This window comes from Physella acuta, unplaced genomic scaffold, assembly GCF_028476545.2.
Source record: "Physella acuta isolate Inbredline_101_S28 unplaced genomic scaffold, ASM2847654v3 ptg000369l, whole genome shotgun sequence".
NCBI lineage: Eukaryota > Metazoa > Mollusca > Gastropoda > Physidae > Physella > Physella acuta.
This window is the reverse complement of record NW_026731888.1, coordinates 357,287-385,187: the sequence shown is the minus strand read 5'-3', so window position 1 is coordinate 385,187 and position 27,901 is coordinate 357,287. Positions and strand designations below refer to the sequence as shown.

The 27,901-nt window shown below is 36.3% G+C and overlaps 2 protein-coding genes across 4 annotated transcripts; both read left to right on the top strand.

The window, feature by feature from the left end:
- Nucleotides 1–754: 754 nt before the first annotated feature.
- Nucleotides 755–16,458, top strand: LOC131941660 (dopamine beta-hydroxylase). Its single transcript, XM_059301040.1, has 12 exons — nucleotides 755–865; nucleotides 1,527–1,716; nucleotides 1,802–1,934; nucleotides 2,107–2,241; nucleotides 5,733–5,918; nucleotides 7,964–8,127; nucleotides 8,712–8,788; nucleotides 9,157–9,323; nucleotides 12,902–13,001; nucleotides 13,669–13,860; nucleotides 14,520–14,730; nucleotides 15,991–16,458. The coding sequence occupies exons 1-12, from the start codon at nucleotides 834–836 to the stop codon at nucleotides 16,165–16,167; spliced, it is 1,764 nt and encodes a 587-aa protein (XP_059157023.1). The 5' UTR covers nucleotides 755–833; the 3' UTR covers nucleotides 16,168–16,458.
- A 2,792-nt stretch (nucleotides 16,459–19,250) lies between these two features.
- Nucleotides 19,251–27,224, top strand: LOC131941686 (nitric oxide-associated protein 1). 3 transcript variants are annotated; one of them, XM_059301100.1, is made up of 10 exons: nucleotides 19,251–19,401; nucleotides 21,872–22,763; nucleotides 23,096–23,273; nucleotides 23,560–23,688; nucleotides 23,868–24,032; nucleotides 24,141–24,355; nucleotides 25,017–25,148; nucleotides 25,364–25,480; nucleotides 25,738–25,855; nucleotides 26,993–27,224. In XM_059301100.1, the coding sequence occupies exons 2-10, from the start codon at nucleotides 21,888–21,890 to the stop codon at nucleotides 27,202–27,204; spliced, it is 2,142 nt and encodes a 713-aa protein (XP_059157083.1). In that variant the 5' UTR covers nucleotides 19,251–19,401; nucleotides 21,872–21,887; the 3' UTR covers nucleotides 27,205–27,224. The 3 variants fall into 3 exon arrangements, with proteins under 3 accessions (XP_059157083.1, XP_059157084.1, XP_059157085.1); XM_059301101.1 differs by having other exon boundaries at nucleotides 19,251–19,417; XM_059301102.1 differs by lacking the exon at nucleotides 19,251–19,401 and adding an exon at nucleotides 19,441–19,506.
- The last annotated feature ends 677 nt before the right edge of the window (nucleotides 27,225–27,901 follow it).

Here is a 27,901-nt window from a genome sequence, read left to right as displayed (position 1 = left end):
TCATTAAATTCATCTGTTGCCTTTTCCCGCTTATATATATATATATATATATATATATATATATATATATATATATATAGGCCTATATATATATATATATATATAGGCCTATATATATATATATATATATATATATATATATATATATATACATATATATATATATATATATATATACATATATATATATTACAGAGACAGACAGAGAGAGAGAGAGAGACAGACAGACAGAGAGAGAGAGATAGAGACAGAGAAAGCGAGTGAACATTTCATGCTGCATATGTAGGAAATATTGTCACTGAGGGCAGTTCACTTTTAACCAGAGTTTTTTCCAGTCATCTTTTCGGTAGGGCTACGCCCCCCCCCCTTCCTTCCCCCCCCCCCTCGAAGAAAGTAAGAAAGTCGCCCCCCCCCCCCCCACCCGAACGAAATGGAATGTATATAGAATATATATTTTTTAACAGAGTCCACCACACCCCCCCCCCGGAAATTTTAGTCCGCCCCTCCCCCCATGGAAGAAATACTGCTTTTAACCTTTTGCACTACATTACTGTTTCACTCAAATCAGCACACAAAAAAACTATTTCCTAGATGTACAAGATATATTACATCTTAACTGCACTTGCGGTCTCCACTTGTCTTAAGAGTAAGCTTTATTCTATCATTGTACATCTTCGAGCGCCTTTCCAAGCAGCTATTAAGAATTGTTAAAGTGTTGAAACAATGATCACTTTGTTTTGTGTCTTCTGTTAAGTTGATGTTGAAGTAAGCAAACAAGGATGAGTAACTGGGTGATTGAAATCGTCATTCGGTACACTTGGTGAAGATCTGACATGTCGCCTTTTTCACACAAGTCATCTTTGGGGTAAACAAAAATTATTTTTAAACATTTATTGTCTGTTCTATTGTTGAGTGTTAGCAGATATGAAAACCGAAAAGTCTCGAGTTCGAACCCTCGGGCAGTTGAGGCTCGTTAGCTGGGGACAGCCACTCTTCTAGGAGAGACAACTCCAAAATTAAACAACTGCTGCCTTGTAGTTTGTTCTTGGTTGGACAAAGGCTATGGAAGCAAATCCAAAAAGAAAAGCAGGCTGAAATCGGAGTCAATGGCCTCAATGGCGCATAACCAGTTGACACGTAACGCTTAATTGTGTTGGAGGTGTGGTCGAGTCGGCAAAAAGTGCATGGTTGATAAATTCGAACAAAGTCTCGAGTTCAAACCCACTGGCAGATAAATCTCGATCCCCTTCAACACTAATATTTAAGAACGAAGAAGAAGAAGAAGCAGATATGATATCACCTAATGAAATCGCGATCGAATGTTGTTTTTAGTGAAAATAAATTATTAATAATAATGGAACTTGTTTTAAATTTCCAATATTGATCAATGACAGCGCTACAAAGGCGATAAAGTAGTGTCTTATAAATTTTTAGAGATAGTGACAGTGAAAAAAAAACCGCTACCAAACCTAGTAAATTCTTTTAGCCAACAGTGCTAAGTACCATTACCTTTTTTGTACTTTCAGGTCACTTGTGTGTCTCGCGTTGCTGCAATGGGCATGCACATACAGAGTTTACAAAAGTAAAATTCCCAATGGAGACGCGGTCCCGTTTCCTTGTAAGCCAAACCACTTGTGGGAGGGAGTGGGTCATATGCTGGACCAGGGGACAGGGGTCCAAAACTTGTTCGGGTCGGATTTTAAAGCCGCTGGACATGTGCGTTTTGAAACACTTTTATTTAGATTTTAAAACTTGAGGTTTTTTGCTTCATTAAAATAAAACATGTTGGGTTATTTCTTAGGCATGGACTGCAGAGCTGTGTAGAAAAGATTCAGACGGTGATGGGATGACCAATGGTCAAGAACTGGGCGATCCTGATTGTACATGGACAGAGAACTCTATTCCAAAAAGAACAACTGGATTATCTCACCCTGGTATGTTATTTATCCCTCTAAAACGTCGAAGAGTCTGATAAAAACATACCACAGGAGATACATTAATATGGTTTTTTTTAAATATTGTTTTTGCTATATAAAATGTCCACTAAGCTGTATGTCATGTAAAATCACTGCGAGAATTCCATTCCAACCAGACGTCTTCCCCCAGGGATCTGTGACCCGTGGGACTCCCCGTCCTGCCTGGCTAAGCCGGTGGTCCACGCCGTGTACAAAACCCAGGCGGACTGGATGCGAGAGGAGTGTAAGGCTCAAGACTTTATTTGTGCTGGCAAAGAAGAACAAGGTCTGATCTTAATCCATTTTGACTTGAACTTTTTAAATTTTTTGTTTTTAAATAAGACTACGTTATTGAATCAGGAATGTGAAAGATTATTTTTTAAAGCTACTTTTATATAACAGTATCGCACAGTAGTATCGATGCTAGGTATTGCTGTTACGATATATTTAAAATCTGGTCGCAACTGTAGGATTAGGCTTTGTGTTAGGTTTATGGTCCTCTAATGTAGCTAGAATTAGGGCCAGTGTTTTTACTTTTCCCGATTTTTAGGGGGCCCCAAATTTTCACTTACAAACCATAGTAAATTTCACTTTACAACCTAATTGTTTTTTACTATAAAAATCAATGTTTTAATGCATAAATCACAATTTTGTTTCCATTCTTTTTCAAAATATCAAACACGTGCGCGCATTTTTGTATAACTACCAGCTGTCATCACCTCCTACTCAGACGTTGTTTAGATTAATTAAGCTGATGATCCCTAAAATTACATAGTATGTACCAGCGTTCATTTATACCAGTAAAATAAGTTGATTTTAGAGCTTAAAAATGACCACAAACAGCAGCAGAATTCAGACCGAATAGTTTAAGCCTACAATTGACTCTCTTTAAAATAGTAAGATAGGAATTTGAAATTCGTTTCGTCAGATAACGCCAGATTGTGTATTAAGGGAGTAATCATAAAATAAATCACAAATGTTAGGCATAGGGTGTACATTGTTTATTAAATCTCACTCGCAAGCATTCATACAAGCAGCATTTTAAGGGGCACCCAAATTCGCCCCCAATAACTCATTTTTTATTTCTACAGACGTTTATTTCTGTTAGTTAATTCGTTGTTTTAATGTCTAAATTACAAACTATTTTTAAACAAACTAAAGCCATACAAAAATCCCACTTCAAAACGCCTCCTTCCAGTGTTTACAGCAGCTGTCATCGCTTTCTCCGCTGAAATCTAAGGCGGCTCATCTTAAATAATAGAAATACTTTTCTGGCACATAAATGGGTTCATCAGCCTGTGTCAGAAAAAAAACAGAATCTCATCAAAACAAACTAAAAAACAAGTTTTACTACACGTTTGTTTATGACTAATCCGCCTAATTGTTTAAAAAAATGACCAGCTAGTGATATGGCGTACCCTTTAGCCCTATAGTCTCAAGAAAATAGAAATATGTATAGACCTACTGATCCGACTGCATCGTTTAAAAACACAACGTTTTTGTAAGGTAAGAATTGTGTTTTGAGGATGTGTTATTGGAGGTGGCAGGTCGGATACTAAAGATGTTGTCAAGTGTTAGCAACAAGGACATGGTGGGGTTTATCTCAAGAGTACCGAAATTGAAGTCGTGAGGCCTCCCAAATTTTCATTTTTTAACAATAATACACAATTCGTCGATTTTCCTGTCGATTTTTGTTTTTACTATCTCAATGAATGTTCTAACGTTCAAACCATAAGCTTATTTTTATATTACAAACACATAAATTTGACATTTATTCTCCTATGAAAATATACGTTTGTCCTTTAGACAGACACAAACGCACAAGCTGTACAGTGCTGTGCTCGCTTCACGTAATACAATGTTTATTGTAATTAATCAAACGTGTGACACTGGACTAAAAAAACTAGGTTTCGATTGACCTCGCTTAAAAACACAACCAGAGGGTAAATAACAATAGACTAGGCCTAGCCTACACTGTCAGATCCGCGTGGGTTAAGTGGACGGATCACATAAACTAACATCATACAAACTTGACATATTTCTTAAAATCCTGCTTCTTTAGTTCATACCTCATTTTCGAATGGATTTTGACTCGTTTATTTATCATAAGTCCCAAGATAAATACTTAGATAGCTGCATGGTGTAAGATCAAGTATATTTTAACTCTCTTGCCAAATTAACATCAGTGAACATTTTATGACGGAAGGACTGACACACTTCCCGCCGGCTTATATATATATATATATATATATATATATATATATATATATATATATATATATATATATATATATATATATATATATGTGTGTGTGTGTGTTACGGTCAAAGCCCGTGTATTGCCCAATATCGCCTTCCATTGACCGGTCAAAGTCCGAAACTTTACTTGATTTCGGCCTTTGGTCGGCCAATCTGCGGACTGGCTATGGTGGACCTACCAAAGTCCGAATTAGAAGATCATGAGCAGATTTCGAGTTTTTTTATACCGTGAAATCAAGTCTTTATTGATTATTATTTAAAGTAAATGATAGAAACTTTCAAACTATTTTATTGTACTATAGTCTCAATCAATATTATCACTTGTTACAACAAGTTAAACTTTTATGGCATTTAGAATTACATAGTAGCTTGTTGTTTTTACACTTGCAACTATTTGTTGTGCAATTGCAGCGAGTGTAGCCTTAGCCGCCGGTCAGTGATTTTGAAGATGCGATGGTTTGTAGTGATTTTTTCCTCAGTGCCAACGGACGACAATGAGAGCAGTTTTTCGTGAAGAATTAAAAACTCATTTCTAGCATACAGTTCAGTTCCTACCTTGTAGAAACCGCACTCGACGCTCATGACAACTACAAGGACGCTTCGTGGATCACCGCGACCTCTGTCAACATCTTGTATACGGATGTGAAAATTATCTCCAACTTCAGCTTGTTTAAAAAATTGTATCTGATTTTTCGGCTATTCTATTGCATGGACATTCTTGCCACAGGATCCACAAGAATGGGCTGCACTACAATATTTTTCACAAACTATACAGAATCCGTTGGGCCCCGCTCAAGCTTATCCGCCCCTTTATGGAGGAAGTATTGTAACCGTGCACGCAAATTATATGAAATTTTGACAGTTTTCGAAGTTTTACACCTCCGTGCTTTAACGTATACGTAACATACAGGATGGGAAAAAATCTAAATCGAGATTTTACATCCTAGTTTTTCTATCCTGTCCGCCTTTTTGTGTGTCTTTCTGTGTTAATCGAATTTGATTTATAAGTACTTTATAAAATATGTATTTTTCTTTCAACTTTTAAACGATTTCCGGTAACCGGAAGAGGTACTTTACTCTATTGCTGGTTTCTAAAAATATTAACTACCAAATTACTTGAGTACTTTTTCAGTTAGCTGGACGAAATTTAATACATATTTATATGATCTTATTGGCTTGTTACTGTTACTCACAAATTTTGATCTATTTCCGGTGCAAAATTCTTTTTTCAACGCGATTCTATTCTGTTTTGTAAAAATAAAATTAAGAATTTAAAAATTTGAAAAAGAAACATTGTTACATCCCTGCAAGCGCTAACCCTTTAATGTTATATCAGAATATACGAGAACGTTTAGGGATTATTACTCCCGTTCTATTTTAAGTTAGCAATACCGGCAAAGACATCGTCGAATACATTCAGCCGATTAAAAAAAATGAAATATATAAATTTAGCTTTGCTCGCGATTGTGCTGGCATTAATGATTTCTATAGTAAAGCTCGTTAAATGAACTTCCCTAGGTGTGAAAAATGTCAGTGTTCAATTGCCCAAGGGCTCTCACGTCCCAGTGAAGGAGACCACCTACATGTGTAAAATTTTCGACCTGGAAAAGATGATGCCACCTGACGATTACCACATGGTGGCAGTGGAACCTGTTATCGATAACGTGAATGTGCTGCACCACATGGTCTTGTTTGGATGTAAAGGTAAACACATGTACAAATATAGGGGTCAACTCAGGGCGTGGCGTCACTAGGTCGGGTGCAACTCGGTGCGGTAAAAACTGAAGGTGCCTCCCGTCCACCCTTAAGAAAATATTTCGTCTTCGCTTTGTTTTATTATTCATTTAGATATTGCATTGCTTTGTTTATAAAGTTAACGGTTTTTTTATGTCGCCTCCTAAATAGTTTCACCCGCCGCGGACACCCCCTTCCCCCACTACGCCCTTGCCCCTGTCTCGTGAGACGCCCTTGTACGTGTGTACGTGTATTGGCAAATAGAGGTATAGGCCCCCATATGTAAAAATAAATAGAGGTTGAGGTAAATACAGGTATAAGTGTAAAAGTAAATATAGGTACACTTAGTTCGGATATGTCTCAAGTTAATATTATATCAGTGGCGTTGCTAGGTCGGGTGTCACCCGGTGCGGCACTTCGTGGTGTCATCCCCCCCCCCTTAAGGGAAAGACATTCGCCTTCCATGGACAATACAACTAGCATCAACAGTCAATAGTTGGTCACACCTTAGTGATCAGGTGACAAATTCTTATTTAAACAAACAGCGGTCATCGCGGAGCTAAGTTTGTCGTAGTGTGCATCAAACAAAGCAGCATTAGTGGTGATTACTCAGTTATGGCCTCTTACGTTACCTCGCAGAAAGGACATTAGTTTCTGGTGAATTTATGTTTGCCATGAGCAGGCAAAGAGATTTGGAAATGTGAAATTAGGACATGTCGAGCAAGAGTTCACACAATAGATGATCACATAGTATATGAGAGGTGTGATCATATTGATGTACCTGCCAGCAAAGAAACGTAAACGTTATGTTTGTGTTGATGATGCAATATAAACAATAGTTTAACGTTACGATCCTGAAGACCCATTCACATTTTTGAAAAATATTTCGCGTGTTTTTAACCTTTATGGTGTATAACAACCATTACTTTATTTGTTTTATACGTTATCATTTTTTATACCTTTCAGGCTAAAGGAGTAAGTTTGTTATAATTTTTACTTTTTCGAATAAAATACTACGACAAAGTTTAATAAATCTTTTGATGGTTTGTTACGTTTAACAAATTCATTTTATTCACAATTATTATGCGTAAAAAAGTAAACAAACCCATATTAACAGTCAATAAAAAAAAAGTTCAAATCAACTAAAATCATCGTACATACTATTAAAATTTCGCTGTGAGATATTTTGTCTGAGATATTTTGTCTGAGATCATTTGTCCATGATATCATTTGTCCTGATATATTTTGTTCTGGTATCTTTTGTCCTTGAGATCATTTGTCCTTGAGATCATTTGTCCTGAGATCATTTGTCCTGAGATCATTTGTCCGTGACATATTTTGTCTGAGATATTTTGTCTGAGATCATTTGTCCTGAGATCATTTGTCATGGAACCATATATATATATATATATATATATATATATATATATATATATATATATATATATATATATATATATATATATATATATATATATATATTTATGAGTGTGTGTGTATTGGCCTACATAGGCCTATAATTTAAATATACGCCACATACGCATACATGTATGTTTATAAGCTTTAATCACTACAGACGTAATAGTAACGATGTTTATCTATAGTTTGTTAATAATGTAGTTGGATCTAGGAATGTGTCTCTAAAGTTAGCACGTTTACGTCATGGTGTCACCCCAGCACCCTTGTTATATTTTTTTTTATTTTTACTTAGAAGACTAACTTTAATTAACTATTAATTGATCGGGCAAAAAAAAGCATTTTCTTCACTAAATTTTGCAATTTTTGCCTTGGTGTCACCCCCCCCCCAAATGATGTCATCCGATGCGGCCCGCACTCCCTGCCCGGCCCTCGCTACGCCCCTGCATGCACAATCTCTTACAATAAGTTCTGGTATGTCTCACGTTAATATTATATCGTGCATCCACAATCTCTTACGCTTAGTTCTTCTATGTCTCACGTTAATATTATATCGTACATGCACAATCTCTTACACAATCTCTTCTGGTATCCAACAGACAAAGAGCAGGCGTCAGATTCAGCGTTTGAGTGTGGCATGACGGCATCCAAGAACTGTCAGGACTTCCTCAGTGTATGGACCGTGGGGTTCGCGGGTGACTGCAGCCATCCCAATGCAGGGGTCAGGATAGGGGTCAACGGGTACAAGAGGGTCGCTATCCAGGTTTGTTGTGTGTGGCGTCATACCACGCGAGAGGGTGTGTCAATAGTTGTTTTTTTTTTTCAAATTTGTGGTTATGTGTGACTCTATTTGGTAGGTCATGTCTTTAATCCGTGTATTCAAGTTTTGCATAAGCAAGTTTGATATTTTGTATGGCTGTATGTATGGGTGTGTGTGGTCGTGTCTATAGCTGTGTGTATGACTGTGTGTATGTCTGTGTATGACTCTATGTATTGCTGTGTGTATGGCTGTGAATGTGGCTGTTTTTATGGCTGTGAATATATCTGTATATGGCTGTTTATACGACTAAATTATATATATATATATATATATATATATATATATATATATATATATATATATATATATATATATATATAACTTGTAATGGCTGTATAGAGCCGTGTGTATAACTGTGTGTATGACTGTGTAAATGACTGTGTATATGACAGTGTGTAGCTGTATATGACTGTTTGTATAAAGTGTGGTATATCTGCGTTTACGACGTTGATTGTGTGACGTCAGAAAGACAGTCTGATGTGTCGACTTTACACATCGTGTGTAACCAAACACGTAATCACCTACAGGTCCACTGGAACAATCCAGAAAAAAAAACCAACTGGACAGACAGCTCAGGGTTAAAGTTGTACTACACGCCTAAAAGGTGAATTGCAACGGTTTTCTGCACGGGACTGTGTGTGTGTATGTGTGTGCGTGCGTACGTGCGTGCGTGTGTGTGCGTGCGTGCGTGTGTGTGTGTGTGTGCATGCGTGAGTATTTGTGAGTATATGTTCATCAGAATTCTCTTTGAACTTTATGAGGGTAAGGCAAACAAAACTGTAGTTCTACCCGTATCTATGTCAAACATAACACACGCTGCTGTGTAAGGGGTAAAATGATAAAGGTGTGACATATCAACTAAACACAGTTTCGTGTCATTTTATCAGAAATAGGTTTAGGTTGGGGAATTTTAAAAATCACGATTTAGGCTCTTAACATCACGTGACCTCTTCCATTCTCCCCCTCCCCCAGGAGACCCTACGACGCTGGAATCATCCTGACTGGTTCCAACTGGTTCGTCCTACCGCCTAGAGCACCTGAGGTCACTGTGAAAGGCACGTGCACCAAGGCGTGCACTAGCAGGTACTACAAGGGGGCGGTTCAAATCACCATGGCCTGGAATCACATGCACTACGCAGGTGAGTGTCAGATTGGGATATAATGTTGGGATATTTTAGGTGAGTGTAAGATTGGGATATAATGGGACCTTGGTATATTTTAGGTGAGTGTAAGATTGGGATATAAAGTTTAATGGGGCCTTGGGATATTTTAGGTGAGTGTAAGATTGGGATATAATGTTGGGATATTTTAGGTGAGTGTCAGATTGGGATATAATGTTGGGATATTTTAGGTGAGTGTAAGATTGGGATATAATGGGGCCTTGGGATATTTTAAGTGAAAGTGTAAGAATGGGATATAAAGTTTAATGGGACCTTGGGATATTTTAGGTCAGTGTAAGATTGGGATATAAAGTTTAATGGGACCTTGGGATATTTTAGGTGAGTGTCAGATTGGGATATAATGTTGGGATATTTTAGGTGAGTGTAAGATTGGGATATAATGGGACCTTGGGATATTTTAGGTGAGTGTAAGATTGGGATATAAAGTTTAATGGGACCTTGGGATATTTTAGGTGAGTGTAAGATTGGGATATAATTGGGCCTTGGGATATTTTAGGTGAGTGTCAGATTGGGATACAAAGTTTAATGGGACCTTGGAATATTTTAGGTGAGTGTAACATTGGGATATAAAGTTTAATGGGACCTTGGGATATTTTAGGTGAGTGTCAGATTGGGATATAAAGTTTAATGGGACCTTGGAATATTTTAGGTGAGTGTCAGATTGGGATATAAAGTTTAATGGGACCTTGGGATATTTTAGGTGAGTGTCAGATTGGGATATAATGGGGCCTTGGGATATTTTAGATGAGTGTCAGATTCGGATATAAAGTTTAATGGGACCTTGGGATATTTTAGGTGAGTGTCAGATTGGGATATAAAGTTTAATGGGACCTTGGGATATTTTAGGTGAGTGTCAGATTGGGATATAATGGGGCCTTGGGATATTTTAGGTGAGTGTCAGATTGGGATATAATGGGGCCTTGGGATATTTTAGGTGAGTGTAAGATTGGGATATAATGGGGCCTTGGGATATTTTAGGTGAGTGTCAGATTTGGGATATAAAGTTTAATGGGACCTTGGGATATTTTAGGTGAGTGTCAGATTGGGATATAATGGGGCCTTGGGATATTTTAGGTGAGTGTCAGATTGGGATATAATGGGGTTTTGGGATATTTTAGGTGAGTGTAAGATTGGGATATAATGGGGCCTTGGGATATTTTAGGTGAGTGTCAGATTGGGATATAAAGTTTAATAGGACCTTGGAATATTTTAGGTGAGTGTAACATTGGGATATAAAGTTTAATGGGACCTTGGGATATTTTAAGTGAGTGTAAGATTGGGATATAAAGTTTAATGGGACCTTGGGATATTTTAGGTGAGTGTAAGATTGGGATATAAAGTTTAATGGGACCTTGGGATATTTTAGGTGAGTGTCAGATTGGGATATAATGGAGCCTTGGGATATTTTAGGTGAGTGTAAGATTGGGATATAATGGGGCCTTGGGATATTTTAGGTGAGTGTAACATTGGGATATAAAGTTTAATGGGACCTTGGGATATTTTAAGTGAGTGTAAGATTGGGATATAAAGTTTAATGGGACCTTGGGATATTTTAGGTGAGTGTCAGATTGGGATATAAAGTTTAATGGGACCTTGGGATATTTTAGGTGAGTGTAAGATTGGGATATAAAGTTTAATGGGACCTTGGGATATTTTAGGTGAGTGTAAGATTGGGGTATAAAGTTTAATGGGACCTTGGGATATTTTAAGTGAGTGTAAGATTGGGATATAAAGTTTAATGGGACCTTGGGATATTTTAGGTGAGTGTCAGATTGGGATATAAAGTTTAATGGAACCTTGGGATATTTTAGGTGAGTGTAAGATTGGGATATAACGTTTAATGGGGCCTTGGGATATTTTAGGTGAGTGTAAGAATGGGATATAAAGTTTAATGGGACCTAGGGATATTTTAGGTGAGTGTTACATTGGGATATAAAGTTTAATGGGACCTAGGGATATTTTAGGTGAGTGTTACATTGGGATATAAAGTTTAATAGGACCTTGGGATATTTTAGGTGAGTGTCAGATTGGGATATAAAGTTTAATGGGGCCTTGGGATATTTTAAATGAGTGTAAGATTGGGATATAATGTTTAATGGGGCCTTGGGATATTTTAGGTGAGTGTAAGATTGGGATATAAAGTTTAATGGGACCTTGGGATATTTTAGGTGAGTGTAAGATTGGGATATTAAGTTTAATGGGGCCTTGGGATATTTTAAATGAGTGTAAGATTGGGATATAATGTTTAATGGGGCCTTGGGATATTTTAGGTGAGTGTAAGATTGGGATATAAAGTTTAATGGGGCCTTGGGATATTTTAAGTGAGTGTAAGATTGTGATATAAAGTTTAATGGGACCTTGGGATATTTTAGGTGAGTGTAAGATTGGGATATAAAGTTTAATGGGGCCTTGGGATATTTTAAATGAGTGTAAGATTGGGATATAATGTTTAATGGGGCCTTGGGATATTTTAGGTGAGTGTAAGATTGGGATATAAAGTTTAATGGGACCTTGGGATATTTTAGGTGAGTGTAAGATTGGGATATAACGTTTAATGGGGCCTTGTGATATTTTAGGTGAGTGTAAGAATGGGATATAAATTTTAATGGGACCTAGGGATATTTTAGGTGAGTGTAAGATTGGGATATAAAGCTTAATGGGACCTTGGGATAATTTAGAAGAGTGTAAGATTGGGATATAAAGTTTAATGGGACCTTGGGATATTTTAGGTGCGTGTAAGATTGGGATATAAAGTATAGTGGGGCCTTGGGATCAATGGCGTAGCTTGGTCGGGCGTCACCCCCAGGAGGCGTAGCGACCCTTCCCGGCGCCCGGGGACAAACTTTCAATTTTCGATTTGCACCCCCTCTCCCCTTCCCCCCTCCACCCTTGTCGCTTGTCGGGATTTGTCAAATTTGCTCTTAAAAGACTTTTTAACACTCGAATTAATCACCTTATTAAGGGGAATTTTCTCTATATATTTTGCTATTTTTTGCCTTGGTGTCACCCCCCTAAATGGTGTCACCCGGTGCGGTCCGCACCCCCGCCCCCCCCCCCCCCTCGCTACGCCACTGCTTGGGATATTTTAGGCGAGTCTGAGGACTGGTTAAAAAAAAGTAAAGAATTGTTTTTTAGACCTGGCGATCCATTGGGCAGATGAAGTTGAGTTCATATGTTTCTTGACCTCGGCATTTTAAGGGAAGGTGTGGTCAGCACTTTGCCCAGCATCACTTTGCCTAACCAGAGTCTACCGCCCCGCCCCCGCCCCCCAATCGAAATGGCATTTATATAGAAAATATATACTCCCCCCCCCCCCCCCCGAAAATATCAAGTACCCCCCCCCCCCCCCGGAGAAAAAAGTCTGGAATAAACACTAACTTGAGTTAGCCTCCCCATCAGAGCTGGGTCAACTTATGAACGTTTTACTGACTTGAACCCGGATTCGAACTCGAGACTTTCGGACTAAAAGCCTAGTGTTGTACCGCTTTCTGTCAACTCTTACGCAAAACATGTCTATACTGAGCTGTCTACGGCAGGTATCAAGATGAAGATGGAGGTGTTGAGGGACAACAAACACCTGACCTACCTGACCAACGACCCTGAGTACAGTTATGACAGTCCGCAGGCTTACCACTAGTGAGTGTTTGTTGTGTCCTTTGCATCTCATAACTAGATGAAGCAAAATTTTAACGTCATTTGCATCTCATAACTAGATGAAGCAAAATTTTAACGTCATTTTCATCTTAGAACTCGTTAAATAAAAAAAATTAAAGTTTTATTTTTATCTCATTATTAGTTGAAAAGTTAACTTGTCATTTTTATCTCATAACTAGTTGAATAAAAATAAACTTAATTCTCATCTCATAACTAGTTTTTAAAAAATGTTACTTGTTTATCAAGCTAAATTATGTCAGGGATATGGGGGCGGGGGATATCTGAAGGTGAGCTAAGATATAGAGGATTTGGAAATTTTGTATTTGTGAGCAGTAAATTAGAAAATTAAATGTATAAAACATCAGTGGGGGGAGGTGGGGGGAGTTGTGTGAGGTAGAATTCCTCTGATGTTCATTTTTTAAGAGGAGGGTGGAGGGGGGGGGGGGGGGGGCAAAAATCATGTTACCTCTTTTACATAAAATTTTTAAATAGGCACGCTAAGAACTCCCGGTGTCGTGATTTTAACTTGTGAAGTATTGAGTTAATTGTTGTTTGTTTTTGTTTTTTTCGGTCTACTAACGAGACTTCGCAATTGGTTTTTCTTTTGGCCACTCCAACATCACTGACAGTGCGTCCAACTATTCCACAGTACCGATAACCCCGTCCTTCTCCTGCCAGGGGACGAAATCGTGACCACATGCACATATACCACGGCCAAGTTAGACCACTCTGTCTTACAAGGGGATGCAACCTCCGAAGAGATGTGTTTTGGATTTATCACCTATTTCCCCAAGATGAACGTCTCACATGAATATTGTATGAGTTACGGTCCGGACGTTAGGTAAGCGGTCATTGTGATATACGGTAAGCGATCATTGGTACATATGGTAAGTGGTCAGTGTGACAATTGGTAAGCGGTCAGTATGACATTTGGTAAGCGGTCGTCGTGACATTGAATTTGGTAGCGGACATTGTACAGTAAAGTAAGCGCACATTTTGACATTAGTTAAACGGTCATTTTGACAATTGGTTAACGGACGTTTGTAAGATAAGGTAAGAATAATGATAAGGTAAGCAGCCAGATGTAAGAATTCATTAAAACATCTGGTGAAAGGTCATTAAAATAATGTAATCTTTCTCCGAAACAAGCTGCACCATTCTAACCTTTTAACGTGATTTATATCTATGTAACTGACTGGAAGTGAAAACATTGATGGACCTGGTGAAAAGGGGAGGGGGTACTGGTGGAGGGCTGCAGTTTTCTGGGATGGAATTTATTGAAGATTTTAATTTAGCCACTAGTAAATAAACATTTTGGGCATCTAAGATGTTTCAGGAAAAACAAGCATATACAGGTTTTATATTTTCATATTTAATTACTTGAGTTGCCTTTTCATTAAATTGTAAAACCCACACTGGAAGCGTTTTTAATCTTGTTTTTTTTTTTAAGACTTATTTCTGGTAAATAAAAAAAAATGTATTCTTTACTTTTATTTCCAGTTTTTGTGACTGGACAACGTGGGCCAAACACGACTGCAAGGATCACGTTTCCCTTTTAAATGCCAGCGCCCTGAACGCCTCGTCCTTCTACCACGACCTGCAGGCCAAGTGCCGGCCGTTCGGCCCCTGTCTGCAGGAGTGTGCCCAGTACGTTCTGCAACAGGCCCGCAGCAACGGTTGTCTGAGAGGGCAGATGTACGAAGTAATGCAGGTCCACAACTTTGATTAAAACTTCCTTGAGGAACATAGAATAGTAAATTATTGTAAACTAGCAGTTTTTCAAAAAGATATGATGTGCATTTAATAATGCAAAAATGTATTACTTTAATATAATTTACTCATGTCAATCAACTTTGGTTGCTTGACTTTCACATTTTAAACACGTTTGTCATAAGGATATAATACATTTTTTCATATATATATATATATATATATATATATATATATATATATATATATATATATATATATATATATATATATATATATATATATATATATATATATATATATATATATATATATATATGTATATATGTATATATATATATATATATATATATATATATATATATATATATATATATATATATATATATATATGTATATATATATATATATGTATATATATATGTATATATATATATATATATATATATATATTTATATATATATATATATATATGTATATATATATATATATATATATATATATATATATATATATAATATTAAAATGTATCCACTTTAAAATCGTTAATATATATTTTTAAAACAACCAACAAAGTCAAACTTTAGTGTTTGATATTTTTATACGTTACTTAGCAGGAATATAACGGCATCTTATCTAGTGTGACAAAGCAAAAGTTGTAAGAATAAAACGACCTGGGTGGGGGTGACACCAAAGCCTTATAATTTATATTGAAAACGTTGCTTTTCCCACATGAATTAATAAGTGGATTTATATAATGTGCGCACAAATTGACGCCATTATGCAAAATGGGAGGAAATTATACCAATTACATCTATATACATATATGCCTATGTCAACTTAGGCTTGACATGTGCCACTTATAAACATATATACAAAGACAGTCCCATTAATGTACTAATAGACTCACATGTTTGCTGTGTAGTCGGACTGGTTGGTTTCTTGCCATACATCTCCTATGTCTTCATCGATATTTAGTTGTATCATAGGTTGATATGAAATTATATTTTCTGTGTATGGACATACGCCGTAGCCTACTTTTCAATAGACCCGTTCAAGGAACGGCTGGGGTTTGAATGGGCTCTTAAAATAATTTAATGGATTACTAAACTTTATTGGAAATACGTCGACTGAAAACTAAGTGCTAAATGTTCTAGTAATTACTAATTCTAGATGTGCTTTTTCTTGTATTATAGTCGAATAGCAGCGTGTTGCTGATCTAAAACTCCATTAACAGAATCTTTTTTTTATATTTTACAGAACGTCGTCTTAAACAAATACGCTGAAGGCCGGAACATAATGGCCCTGATTGCCTCGTGTCAGACGGAAGTTTACCTGGCCATGAACGGATCTCCCATGGCAACAACCAAGCGGGGACTGGCCGCCGCTGTCTCTCTGCAAGTCGTCTTGGTGCCAGTTCTGATGCTGCTGTTCTAGGCAAAGACAGAGAGTTATGCAATGACTGCTCCTTTAGAAATGTCAGCAATGACATATTTTTAGAGTTGATATCCTTCTTTCTTCTCCTCTGTTCCAGCTCTCCAACGAGAAGACACCTAGTTACAGCACAGAAACTATTCCTGCTAAAATTTGAAATATTTATTGTATTAATTGAATCATTCTAGCTAAGTTCTAAGATCACATGGCTAGCTGACTTTTATAGAAAGAACAATCAAAGTTTAGATAAGATACAGCCTTCAAATCAGATTCAAACATAAATAAAACAAAAATTAGAACTAAAAGAAACTTTTGAAATTTATTTTTTTAGCTGTGCGATTCAGAACACAATAACAGAGGCGTAGCGACCCCTCCCGGCGCCCGGGGCGAACATTCAGTGTGGCGCCCCGCCATATATATATATATATATATATATATATATATATATATATATATATATGGCGGGATATACCTTTTACAGTTACTCAATCAAGGTAGAAAACAGTTAAATCAGTATGCAAACGGCTCTCAGCCGTTAAATTTCTTTACTTTGACTGTTTATAATTCAAAACTGCAGCTTAAAATGAGCTTGTAAATTTTTTTTCTACCCCTTTTGGCGCCCCCTTAGGGTCGGCGCCCGGGGCGGCCGCCCTCCCCGCCCTCCCCTAGCTATGCCTCTGCACAATAACACCCGATACTGAGGGAAAATATTCTTAATGATGTTTTATTTGATTAGGATCAGGTACTGTAAAACTAACATGAAATGTTTTTCTAACAACATGATTGTTTCTAATTTTTTTTTAAATATTTACCGACATTTTTATATAAATTCTATTTCGTCGAAGAGTACGGTAGACGTGCTTGGGGAGCCCCCCCCCCCCCCCACTCCCCTTTAGAAGAGTCGCCTGAAAGAAACTCTGAATGCGACTGAGCTTAGGCGAAAGGTTTAGGTGTATGACTTCGACTATGTTTAGTATCAATGTGCAGTAACTACGTATAGATCAAGCTTAAATCCGGTTAAAACGCCGATTCTGGATAAAAATCCGTTTTCAATGACATTTTTTGTTTCCGGTTAAATTTGAACTTCAGGTGGTGATTTTGGTTTCGGTTTAGAGAAAAGGACAACACTATCAACCTAGCGCCCGTTGTATTTTTCCCTCAACGGGCCATTTATCTCGTAAGAATATATTTATACTTGGAAAGCCAGCATAAGACAGACGGGTTACCACCGAGGAGAGGTGTAGCGACTCCTCACCTGCGCCAGGTGCGAACTTTCAATTTGGTGACCCCCCCTCCACCCGGCCATATAATAGTCCTAAATATATAAGGTAAAAGCCCGAGGTGTGACAAATGCACGTATTGACCGACCAGTTAGCGCATTGACCGGGTTGCTTGACCGATGTCCTAAGATCTCAATATTGACAACGTATTTCGTTCATTGGTCAGAAAATTAAGTTTTGATCGGCTCATGATTTGAAAAAAAGGTCGTGATAAAAAGGGTATTTGACATTAACCCTTCTGTAGGCTACCTCTTATCGAAAACACATTAGTATCGCTATGTTTGGAATGGCAGTTTACTATTTGTGATTAACTCCTCTATGATGACGAGGTGAGATCATTATTAAAGAGCGAAGTGGTGTAGTCGTCTAAAACGTATTTTGCCTATATAAGTAAATACCAAATGAAGTCAGACAAGAGACAGTAGCTATTATTAGTCTGCAAACTCAATGCATACTAATTTTAGTGCTCTCCAATACATCATCCTCTATGACCACAGACTGTCCAAGTGAGTTGTATTATGTAAGGACACGGTGACAAACTGCAATAATATTGGGTTACGTTGCCCTATCGTAGCTTAAATGACCAGGATTTGACCCCAGTTTACCACAGTTTTGACCCCGGTGAGTTGTTTTAATTCATGACATGAAACCGACAACAACAAGCTCGGAACGCTCTGACCTGTCTTGGCTTGAATGAATAGGATTTGACCCAAGTTAACCACAGTTTTGACCCAGATGAGTAGTTTTCAAAACAAACAACAACAATCTCGGGCCACTTTGACCTATCGTAGCTTAAATGACCAGGATTTGACCCCAGTTTACCACAGTTTTGACCCCGGTGAATTGTTTTAATACATGACATGAAACCAACAACAACAATTTCAGACCACGGTGACCTGTCTCGACTTAAATATATAGGATTTGACCCAAGTTCACCACAGTCTTGACCCAGATGAGTAGTTTTGAGTACATGACATGAAACCAACAACAACGGTGTAAATGAAAAGTATAATCAAAACTAAATTTTACTTTTACATTCGGTTTGACTCAGTGTTTTTTCCAGGCTCGATGTTTTAAGAAAAATTGAACTGCTATTTTGAGGGAGGGGGTTGTAGGCTGAGGTGTGACGTCATTTTAGGAGGAAGGTCTGGCTTTTTGTGACGATGTGTAACGGAGGGGAGGGGGGAGGTAAAAATCGTCCAAAAAGCGTGACGTCATTAATTATAGATGACTTATTTAGAATTTTGATATTTTACACAGAATGACAACGCTGTCCCCTTGTATGCCAAGGTTATTGAAACAAATTATCCAGAGGCGTAGCGACCCTTCCCGGCGCCCGGGGACAAACTTTCGATTTGCACACCCCCCCCCCCCCCCATCGAACTTTCGATTTGCACCCCCCCCCCCTCGAACTTTTCATTTGCACCCACCCCCTCAAACGTTCAATTTGGCGCCCCCCACCTAAGGTCGGCGCCCGGGGACATATGTCCCCTCCCCCCCCCCCCCCCCCCCCTCTGAAATTGTCATCTGTCTGACCCACTGGCTTGGGCCTTGGGTATGAATGGGAAGGGAGGGCACTCTGGGAAACAATCCTAAAAACTGAGTCTAGGACTCTAGATCTACTGGACGCTGGATATACTTGATATATTATTTGTGTTAAATATATTAGATAATTGAATAATAAATCAAAAGGAATATCTAAATATATCAAGATAGATCCAGGCCAGAAATTAACTTTTAACAGCAGTATTTGAGAGCAAGATTTGCTAGATAAACAGCAGCCATCTGTAAAATAGAGTGGCTTCCCCTGAATCTCCCACCAAAAGTTTACATAAAAACAACTTAAACAAGATGGCTGCTAAGTAAAGTAAATAAGCTTGGTTGCATCTGATGAAAACGTCGCTAGTCTTTAGATCTATATATTACTGAAAATTTTTAATACAATTGTTTAAAACAGGTACAATATTTCCCAGGTGTGTTCAACTGAATCAAAATCTTTTTCTTCTGTCTGTAGAGCTTCAAACCGATTCTTTAGTAGGGTGACCTGAAAAGTCCTGAAAAGGTAATCTATCGTTTTGGGTACGTAAAATCGCCCGCGGCTATTAATGTACGAAAACGTTACCTCATTGTCAAGGCTTTAATAGAAGTATATTGTGATATGTTTGTGTCAAATATTATAGATAAATGAATAATAAACCTAAATCAATGGCTAAATATATCGATATAGGCCAGAAATTAACTTTAAACACTACAGTTGACTACAGCAGTGTCTGAGAGCAAGATTTGCAGATATAAACAGCAGCCATTTGTAAAATAGAGTGGCTTCCCCCTGAATCTGGCGCTAAAAGCTTATAAAAATAAAACTTAAACAAGATGGCTGCTATAGTAAATGATCATGGTTGCATCTGTTGGAAACATCGCTAGTCTTCATTTATTACGGAAAAGTTTTAATTCAATTGTTTAAAAACAGGTACATAAATGAAACAAGGAAACATTTTTGTATTTTAAAAAACATAAATCCTCCTCAAAATGTGAAATAATTATTAAAATTTAAGGAGTCACCTGGTTTTCACATTACAAGTCGCGGGCGATTTACGTACCCAAAACGATAGATTACCCCTGAAAATTTGGCCTTGCGTACTCTTAAGTTTACTTACATCAAATCTTCTTCGTGGATCAATTTCATGTTGCCTCTTCTTCACCTTTAGCTTCATCTTCAGTTTAGCAACAACCAGGTGGTGGTCGGATCCTATGTCGGCTCCTCACTTTGTTCTCACATCCTGCATTGAGGCCCTCCAATGATGCTGTACCGCGACATGATCAATCTGGTTTTCGATATGATAATCTGGTGATATCTAGGTGGCTTTATGACAACTTCGGTGGAGGAAAAGTGTACCGCCGATAGTAAGCTCATTTGAGGCACAAAAGTCTGTGAAGATTTCACCATTTTCATTCATTTCCCCTAGGCCATTGGTTCCCATCTCCATTTCCCTGCCTCTGCTGTCTATGCCTACTTTGACATTTAAATCACCCATGAGGATCAGCATGTCGCGCTTGAGTACCTTAACTTATCAACCACCGACTGAAGCTGCCCATAAAAGCGGTCTTTTTCTTCCTCATCTGCGTTGTTCTGGATTCAAATCTAGCTTTAATTATTCGATCAGATACAGGTTCCCATTCCATCAGGCTTTTTGTTGCCTCCTTTGTCAATAGCAAGGCTACGCCTGCCTCTCGTGGGTCGTCTTATTTTCTTTTCCCGAGTATAACAGTGTTTCTCCCGTCTGGAATTTTGTCTCTCCAAAGGTGTTCCATCTTGTTTCGCACAGGCCGAGCACTGTAAGATGATACTGTTGCATTTCTTTCACTGCCTGTGCACACTTCCCTGCTTCCCATAGTGTTCTGACATTCCATGTTCCAATGAGGATAGGTTTCTTTTGCGACAGTAGTTTTGGGGCTGTGAATTTAGTTTTCCTTGGTTGAAGAAGGGGGGTCGGCTCTGGTGCTTCCTTGCGGATTTGGCTGCATCGCGTCATACTTCTCCTAAGTGGAGCCCTGGTTCTTCCGAGGACTGGATTAATTTCAGATTTGGCTTTGGTTTCTGTAACTGGCGGGAGCCAAGTGCTCCTGGCAGGTCTAACCAAGTCGGACAGATCTGCGCGGGTAGGGGCCAGACCAAACGTTGTGCCTTGGTCCTCCAGGTTGGGGGTTGTGCGATGGGCTAACTACTCGTCCACATAAAAACAAAATAAAGTTACTGAGCTAAAAATCTAGTCTTAAATAATTAATGTTGAGCCTATTATTTAATTTTTAGAATTTTTGCCTTTGTACCTAGGCAAAAATAGGTGAATTTTGTATTGCAATGCTTGACTGCATATCTGTCCTCTTTCTCGAGAATTTCATGCTTTCTATCACGTTACAATTCTACAGCATACAAAATTGATTATCTAGTTCTTATTACAAAATTTTCATTCATCCATGTTGATTTGATGTCCTTGGAACACATGAAACTAAGAAAGAAATTTGGTTAAACTTTTTTAAGGCATAATAATTAATTACTAAGGGATCGTCCAACACCCACCTGAGTAGTGGAGAAATAAGACATAAAATACATATTCTGCATTTCTTTTTCAAAACTCTAACAAACGTTAATTAGTGTAAAATGCAAGACTAATTTGGTTATCTATTTGGCTTACTTAAGTGTAAGTGAATATGCAATTGTATTTGTATGTTGATGTACCAATGTCCATCTTGTAGCTAGAAATAATATTTAAGAAATTTAATGTAATTACATGTGGGGCTTTCATACAAATTAGATAGAAATTTGGGGTTCTAACCTATGTTTGTTTTAACACATTATAATTATATGTATGATCCCTATAGCTTATTTAAATAGTTTAATCTGCCTTGTTTTGCTTTTTCATTTTTAGGTCACAAGCTGAAAAAATGAAAGAATGTTTGACTAAAGCTTGCCAAGCCATAGCAATGAAAAGATGGACAACAAAGTGTTGGCTAACATCTTTAACCTGTTCAATACCTACATGTATGAGAAAAATTTCAGGTTCCACATATGCTGTATATGATCCTAAAAAAAAAGAGCTGGACTCAAAACACAAACGGTCAGCAGATATTAAAGCTCAGCTCAAGTTTGTACATCCTCAATCTGAAATGTCAATAATTGCTAAACAGATCGTGCAGGATGCTCAAAAAACTAATAGTCAGCATAACCTCCAGGTTCTTAGGAAACAAGCAACAGTTGAACAATTTAGTCAAAAAATAGAAGGCTTAAAAACTAATATGCAAAAAATAGAAATGGAAATTCCGGACAAACCATTGACTTACTCGTTGAAAGATGTTGAATATGCTGAAAACAATTGGCTAAAAAATCTATCAAAAACTGTTGAATTTGTTACTTTTGACAATAAACAAAAAGATGGGCTGCAAATAAAACCTAGCCCATTACTTGGCACAGAAGATCCTAACATCCCTCCAAGTAAAGTTCCTTGTGTAGGGTGTGGAGCCCATCTTCAGTGCCAACACAATACTTTTCCAGGTTTTTTGCCGAGTGAGTATTTCAAAATACACACAGAAAAAGATCTCAAATCTACACTCTGTCAGCGGTGCTACTACATTCGTCACTGTGAAGCTTTCAAGGAAGTTACAACAAACCCAAAAGAATTTGCCGAAATTATCTCAAAAATTCGACCAACCAAGTCGCTGGTGGTGATGGTGGTTGATTTAATGGACATCAATGGAAGTATTGTACCAAATCTGATGCAGTATATTGGTTTTCAGCATGAGGTTATTGTTGTAGGAAATAAGGTGATGCTCAGCTGTGTTTTAAAATTCAGTTGATCTTGTCAGTTTGTTTCTTATACTGTGTTTCTGAGAATATATTTTTACATTTAAATTGAACATAAATCCTTCTGAAAGTATGAATTATGTAGAGCTGTTACATGTATGTAGATTACTAAAGAAAACTCAGTCAAGACTATTGAAACTTTACTAACTTATGAGGGTGGACTCAGGGGCATCCTTTGGGGATTTAGGTTGAATTAAACCCCAGAGACCTATCGGTTCATGTTTTTCATGTTTCTTATTACTAAAACTATATTCTGTAGTTCAGATTGTATATTTATATGTATTTTGCTTAGGCTGATCTACTTTGTCCTGATACTCCTGACTATCTGGTGAATGTCACTCACCAGCTCCAAAAAGCCTGTGCAGATGCAGGTGTCAGCAAAATTAGGAAATGTACACTTATCAGTGCCAAAACTGGATTTGGTATTGAGAGGCTCATAAGCACTCTTTTAACAGCTTACAAGAAAAAAGGTTGGTTTTAATAGCTTGGTACAAAACTACTTCAAATTCCTATTTGATTCTGTTCAAGTATCAAAAGCCTGACTAGGTTCTGGGACTTAGTAGAATTTACTAGAGTTAACCCAAAGTTGTTGTTGATATAATTAAGTTTTTTTTGCAATAAAAAATTAACTTTTATGTGTACATTGTATTGATTTTGAATCAATTAAATGTAAAAATGTTTTTTTTAAAAATATTTTCATTCACATTAAAATTATCAAATTAAAGTTTCATAGTTTTTATGATTGTTACTTTGCAGTTGATGTTTTTATAGTGGGAACAGCAAATGCTGGCAAGTCTTCATTATTCAATGCCTTGTTGGCTTCAGATTATTGTAAACACACTGCCAGAGATCTAATTGAGCGAGCTACAATTTCTGTCTGGCCAGGTAAGTACTTTTAAAGCAGATTTTTTTGTTGTTAGTTTTTGTACTTAAAAACAATAAATAAATCTCTGGGTTAATTTTAATTATTTCTTTTATTTGTTACGTAATTTATATTTATTAATGTATGATTACTAAAGCACATTAAAAATAGTAATGAAGAACCACATCTTGTCTCCCCACAGGTACCACACTCAATCTGCTTAAGTTTCCTATTATGAGACCTTCATCACATAATTTTACGCTACGTGTCATAAGGCTAAAGCAAGAGGAAGCAATGAGGAAAGAAGAGAGAAGAATAAAACATTTGACAACAATGAGTGAGAAAGAGAAAGTTTGGCAGCTGAAAGGTTATTTTACTTTTAACTACATTATTTCCCATGTGAGTAGTGTGTTAATGTATTTTAAACTATTAGTCTGTATATATATACTCTATAAAGTTTAACATTTCATCTAAGGTGATGTTCGAACAACTGATATACGTAACATCAATCAGAGACAGGCAGATGAAACAGTTATTCCATGGGGTCAAAATATTGCAGCCTTAAAAGTGAGAAGTGATGGAACAGTTAAACTTATAGAAAGTGAAAAAAAGTCTCAACCTTTTGAGGAGGAGGCTTACAGTGAAAGCTATTGGACATACGATACACCTGGTGTTATTAACCCAAATCAGGTATTAAGTTATTAAAGCTAAATACTTTTGCCGACATAGCTTGTTGATTGTTTGTAAGTACTTTAACAACCCTGACCTATTTTTGCAAAATAACTTATCATATACTTGATATTATTTTATAGTCTGTTACCTAAGTCACATTTTACAATAGACCCAGATTTCAAATATTGGTTTAAGCTAATTATTTGTGCTGGTTTAAATTAAGGTGACAAATATTCATAAGAGTAAATGTCTAGATAGCCTTAGATGACCACTTCAAGGGTTTGATCTAGATTGTGTATATCAATCTGACAATCCGAATTAGGTCTAGAACTGTCAGCCTTATTCCCTTTCTGAAGATTCCAACCTAGATTTAAAGTAAACCTATACAGTTATCCAAAATCTAACTTGTTATTAGCCTCATCTGATTATTAAGGTACCATTTTACATTTCTACTTAAATTGCATGGTTAAAAAAACAATCCTAATTTTTTGATGAATGTCTGTTAGCGTAAATATGTGAATGTGCATTTTTGAATAGATTAGTAAGGGATTAAAACCAGTTTAACAGATTCATTTTAAAGCCAGGTAAATAATCTCAATTTTATTCGGTAGTATGAAATTAATGTGACTCGATTATTAACAGGCAATAAAGTTCTAACAGCATCTGCATCTATTTATAGATCATCAACATGCTAACCCCAGAGGAAGCTCCACTTTTAGCACCAGCTCAGATGCTTGTACCACAGTCTCTGATTTTCAAACCAGGTGAAACTGTGTTTGTATCAGGACTTGCTAGAATGGATTTTTTAGAGGTATGTTGAAATCTAAAAAATTTTTACATGATTTTAGTTTCTAGACCAATGTACCTGAAATGTGTAAACTGGATTTGCAGTATAAAAATCATTTTTATCATTTCCTCATATCACACTAAACTTAATTTTCCAAAGAAAGTATTAATGTAACTGTGATATGATATTTTTCAGTAAAAGCAAGCAGTCTTTATTTGTAACTTACTTTTATTACTTAGAGTGATGACAGTGTGCTATTGACAGTCCACTGTGGACCTAAAATTCCAATTCATGTCATACCAACGACTGAGGCTGATGAGTTTTATGCTAAAAATGTTGGAACACATATCTTAGGGGTATGTATAAAAAAAAATTCCTCAATTTATAATCTGTTTGTAAATGCAAAAATAAGTTTTGAGATTTTTTCATATGAGGAAATTACATTATAATCTTACTCTTTTTAGTTGAAAATTCCTAAGATCATTATTGTATTCTCTCTTGCTTTTTTTTTTTATCTAAATTTCAATCAATGTTCATTGATTTTATTTGTATTACTATGAAAAAAAAAAATATTATTATTCAAATTATAATAAAATTTGCATGCATTCACCAGCTTCCTATTGGCAACAAAGATCGTCTTCTAAAACTTCCTTCTCTAGTTGGGAATGAATTCAGTGTTAATGGCGTCAAAGATAAGCTTGCAGTTGCTGATATCCAGTTGTCCTCTCTGGGTAAGAGATCTGAATATAACACATTTTTTGTTATGCTCATAGATATTTGACAGTCTTCTCATTCATTAAGCACCAAGATGTTTTCCTTGCAGTTAATTACTAGCAAATAAACTTAGAGTTTATGCGCCCCATCTTTATTCATCTGGCTGGGTTGCCCACTTATATATTTTGATCATACATCACAATGTGACATACAAGATACAGCTATATGTTTATATTTTAAATAGATTAAATTAAATAGATACTTTGAGTTTTTTGGTACATTTGTTTTTAACTTGAAAGCTAATCTAGCTTTAATGTTCTAGGTATCTTTTTCTAAGGTTAATCATAGGTGATTTTGAAAATAATATCATTTTATTCACTTATCTCAAAAAGTGATATTGACACTAGATTTTCCAAGCAACTTATAAACTCATTTATTTTAAAACTTGTGCACCCATAGCTTAATTATTTAAAACCTGATTTAAATCTTAGTATCCCATAAATTATACTGACCATAACTCTGCCATAACAAGAAAACAATCCTAGCCCTAAGTTGAACTCTAACAGGAAACTCATCTTAATTAATATATTTTATCAAACATTTCTTAAGTTCACTTTATAGGACCTAAGATTCATAAGCAAAAACTTACACTGCATATAATAATTAGTTAACAATGCAGCTTTATTAAGTTTTTAGTACTTTTTTTTAAGTATGTAGAACCCAACTTCAAAACAAAACTTTTTAAATATATGAACTATAATAGAGAATAGTCCCTTATATACTGATTAACTCACTGTTTTACACCAATGTAAAACAATGCGCCAAAATTAAAATACTTTTGCTGGAGTAGAGAGGTCACTGTAGGAATATTGTAATAAATTAAAAACAATTTGAATTTTTACAGAATTTAGCCAGAAAATCTTTCAGCCCTTATAATTTACTAATGTGGCATAATTATATCAAATTGATTCAGGTGTTCTGATTTCTTTATCAGATATACCTGCCACAACTTTGACTTCTATACATTAGATTGTGTAATTTTTTATGTCATGACATGGTCTGACAAGGATTGTGATGTATTCTTCTTCAGATGTTAAAATAAAATGACACTTTTCTTTACTATGCCTGAAATAGTATCTTTTTTTCCCATATAGGTTGGATATCTATTGCACCTAATGGTGAGAAGAGTGTGAAAATGAGGGCGTATACACCAGGTGGAATAGGCCTTTTCTTGCGAATGCCTGCACTCTTGCCATTTCATACAAGTTACAAAGGCAAAAGGATAGCTGGGACGCCATTTTTTGAAACTAGACCCCCAGGCTGGATTATGTCTAAAAAAAAGATTGATATTCCTGCAATAGTTTAAATAAACTTTACAAACTTTCATTTTTTTCTTGTGATATTTATAAATATACATATATATTTGAAAGCTTTCAGTTAGTATATGCTACAAAATTTACTAGCTCTCCAATAACTCTAAAGGTCATAAAATATTTTGCCTCAATAATAGTTTTTGTAATGATGGCATAGTTATATTAATTGATTTACTCTGTGCAACTAATTACCCTATGTTGTACACTGAGTAGACTAGAATATAAAATGCAGGGTTCTAATTTCCTACAACACTTTCTTCACTTAACCTAACAATTTTGTATTAAAGACTACATCTGAAGTAAGTGATTATACAAAATTGAATTCAACCACATCTAAAAATATGTGGTTATATAGAACAAAATTTAACCACATCTAAAAATAAGTGATTATTTAAAATTATAAATATATCTTAAAAGTATGTGGTATGAAATTATGGATTCAACAATTTATATGAAATACAGTTATCTCAAAGTAAGAAAGGTAAATTTTAAAAAGAACCTGCTCATTTCAAACAAAAAATGGTTTAGATTTTTTCCCAATGCTGGCCAATGTATTTTTAAATGCATCATTTGTCATTCAGTTTTTACCGTTTACTTGTCAAGGGTGGAGAGATAAAATGCAAATGGTGTAAGCTTTGGATTATAACAGCCAACGACAGCTTTAAGCCTGTGTTTTTAATTAAAATTAAT

Coding starts and splice junctions, on each gene's coding strand:
- LOC131941660 (XM_059301040.1), top strand. CDS start 834: ATGTCGCCTTTTTCACACAAGTCATCTTTGGG. Junction 866..1,526: donor TCACACAAGTCATCTTTGGG/GTAAACAAAAAT, acceptor TTGTACTTTCAG/GTCACTTGTGTGTCTCGCGT. Junction 13,861..14,519: donor AGTTACGGTCCGGACGTTAG/GTAAGCGGTCAT, acceptor TTTTATTTCCAG/TTTTTGTGACTGGACAACGT.
- LOC131941686 (XM_059301100.1), top strand. CDS start 21,888: ATGAAAGAATGTTTGACTAAAGCTTGCCAAGCCATAGCAATGAAAAGA. Junction 22,764..23,095: donor TTATTGTTGTAGGAAATAAG/GTGATGCTCAGC, acceptor TATTTTGCTTAG/GCTGATCTACTTTGTCCTGA. Junction 24,033..24,140: donor GAAAGTTTGGCAGCTGAAAG/GTTATTTTACTT, acceptor ATTTCATCTAAG/GTGATGTTCGAACAACTGAT.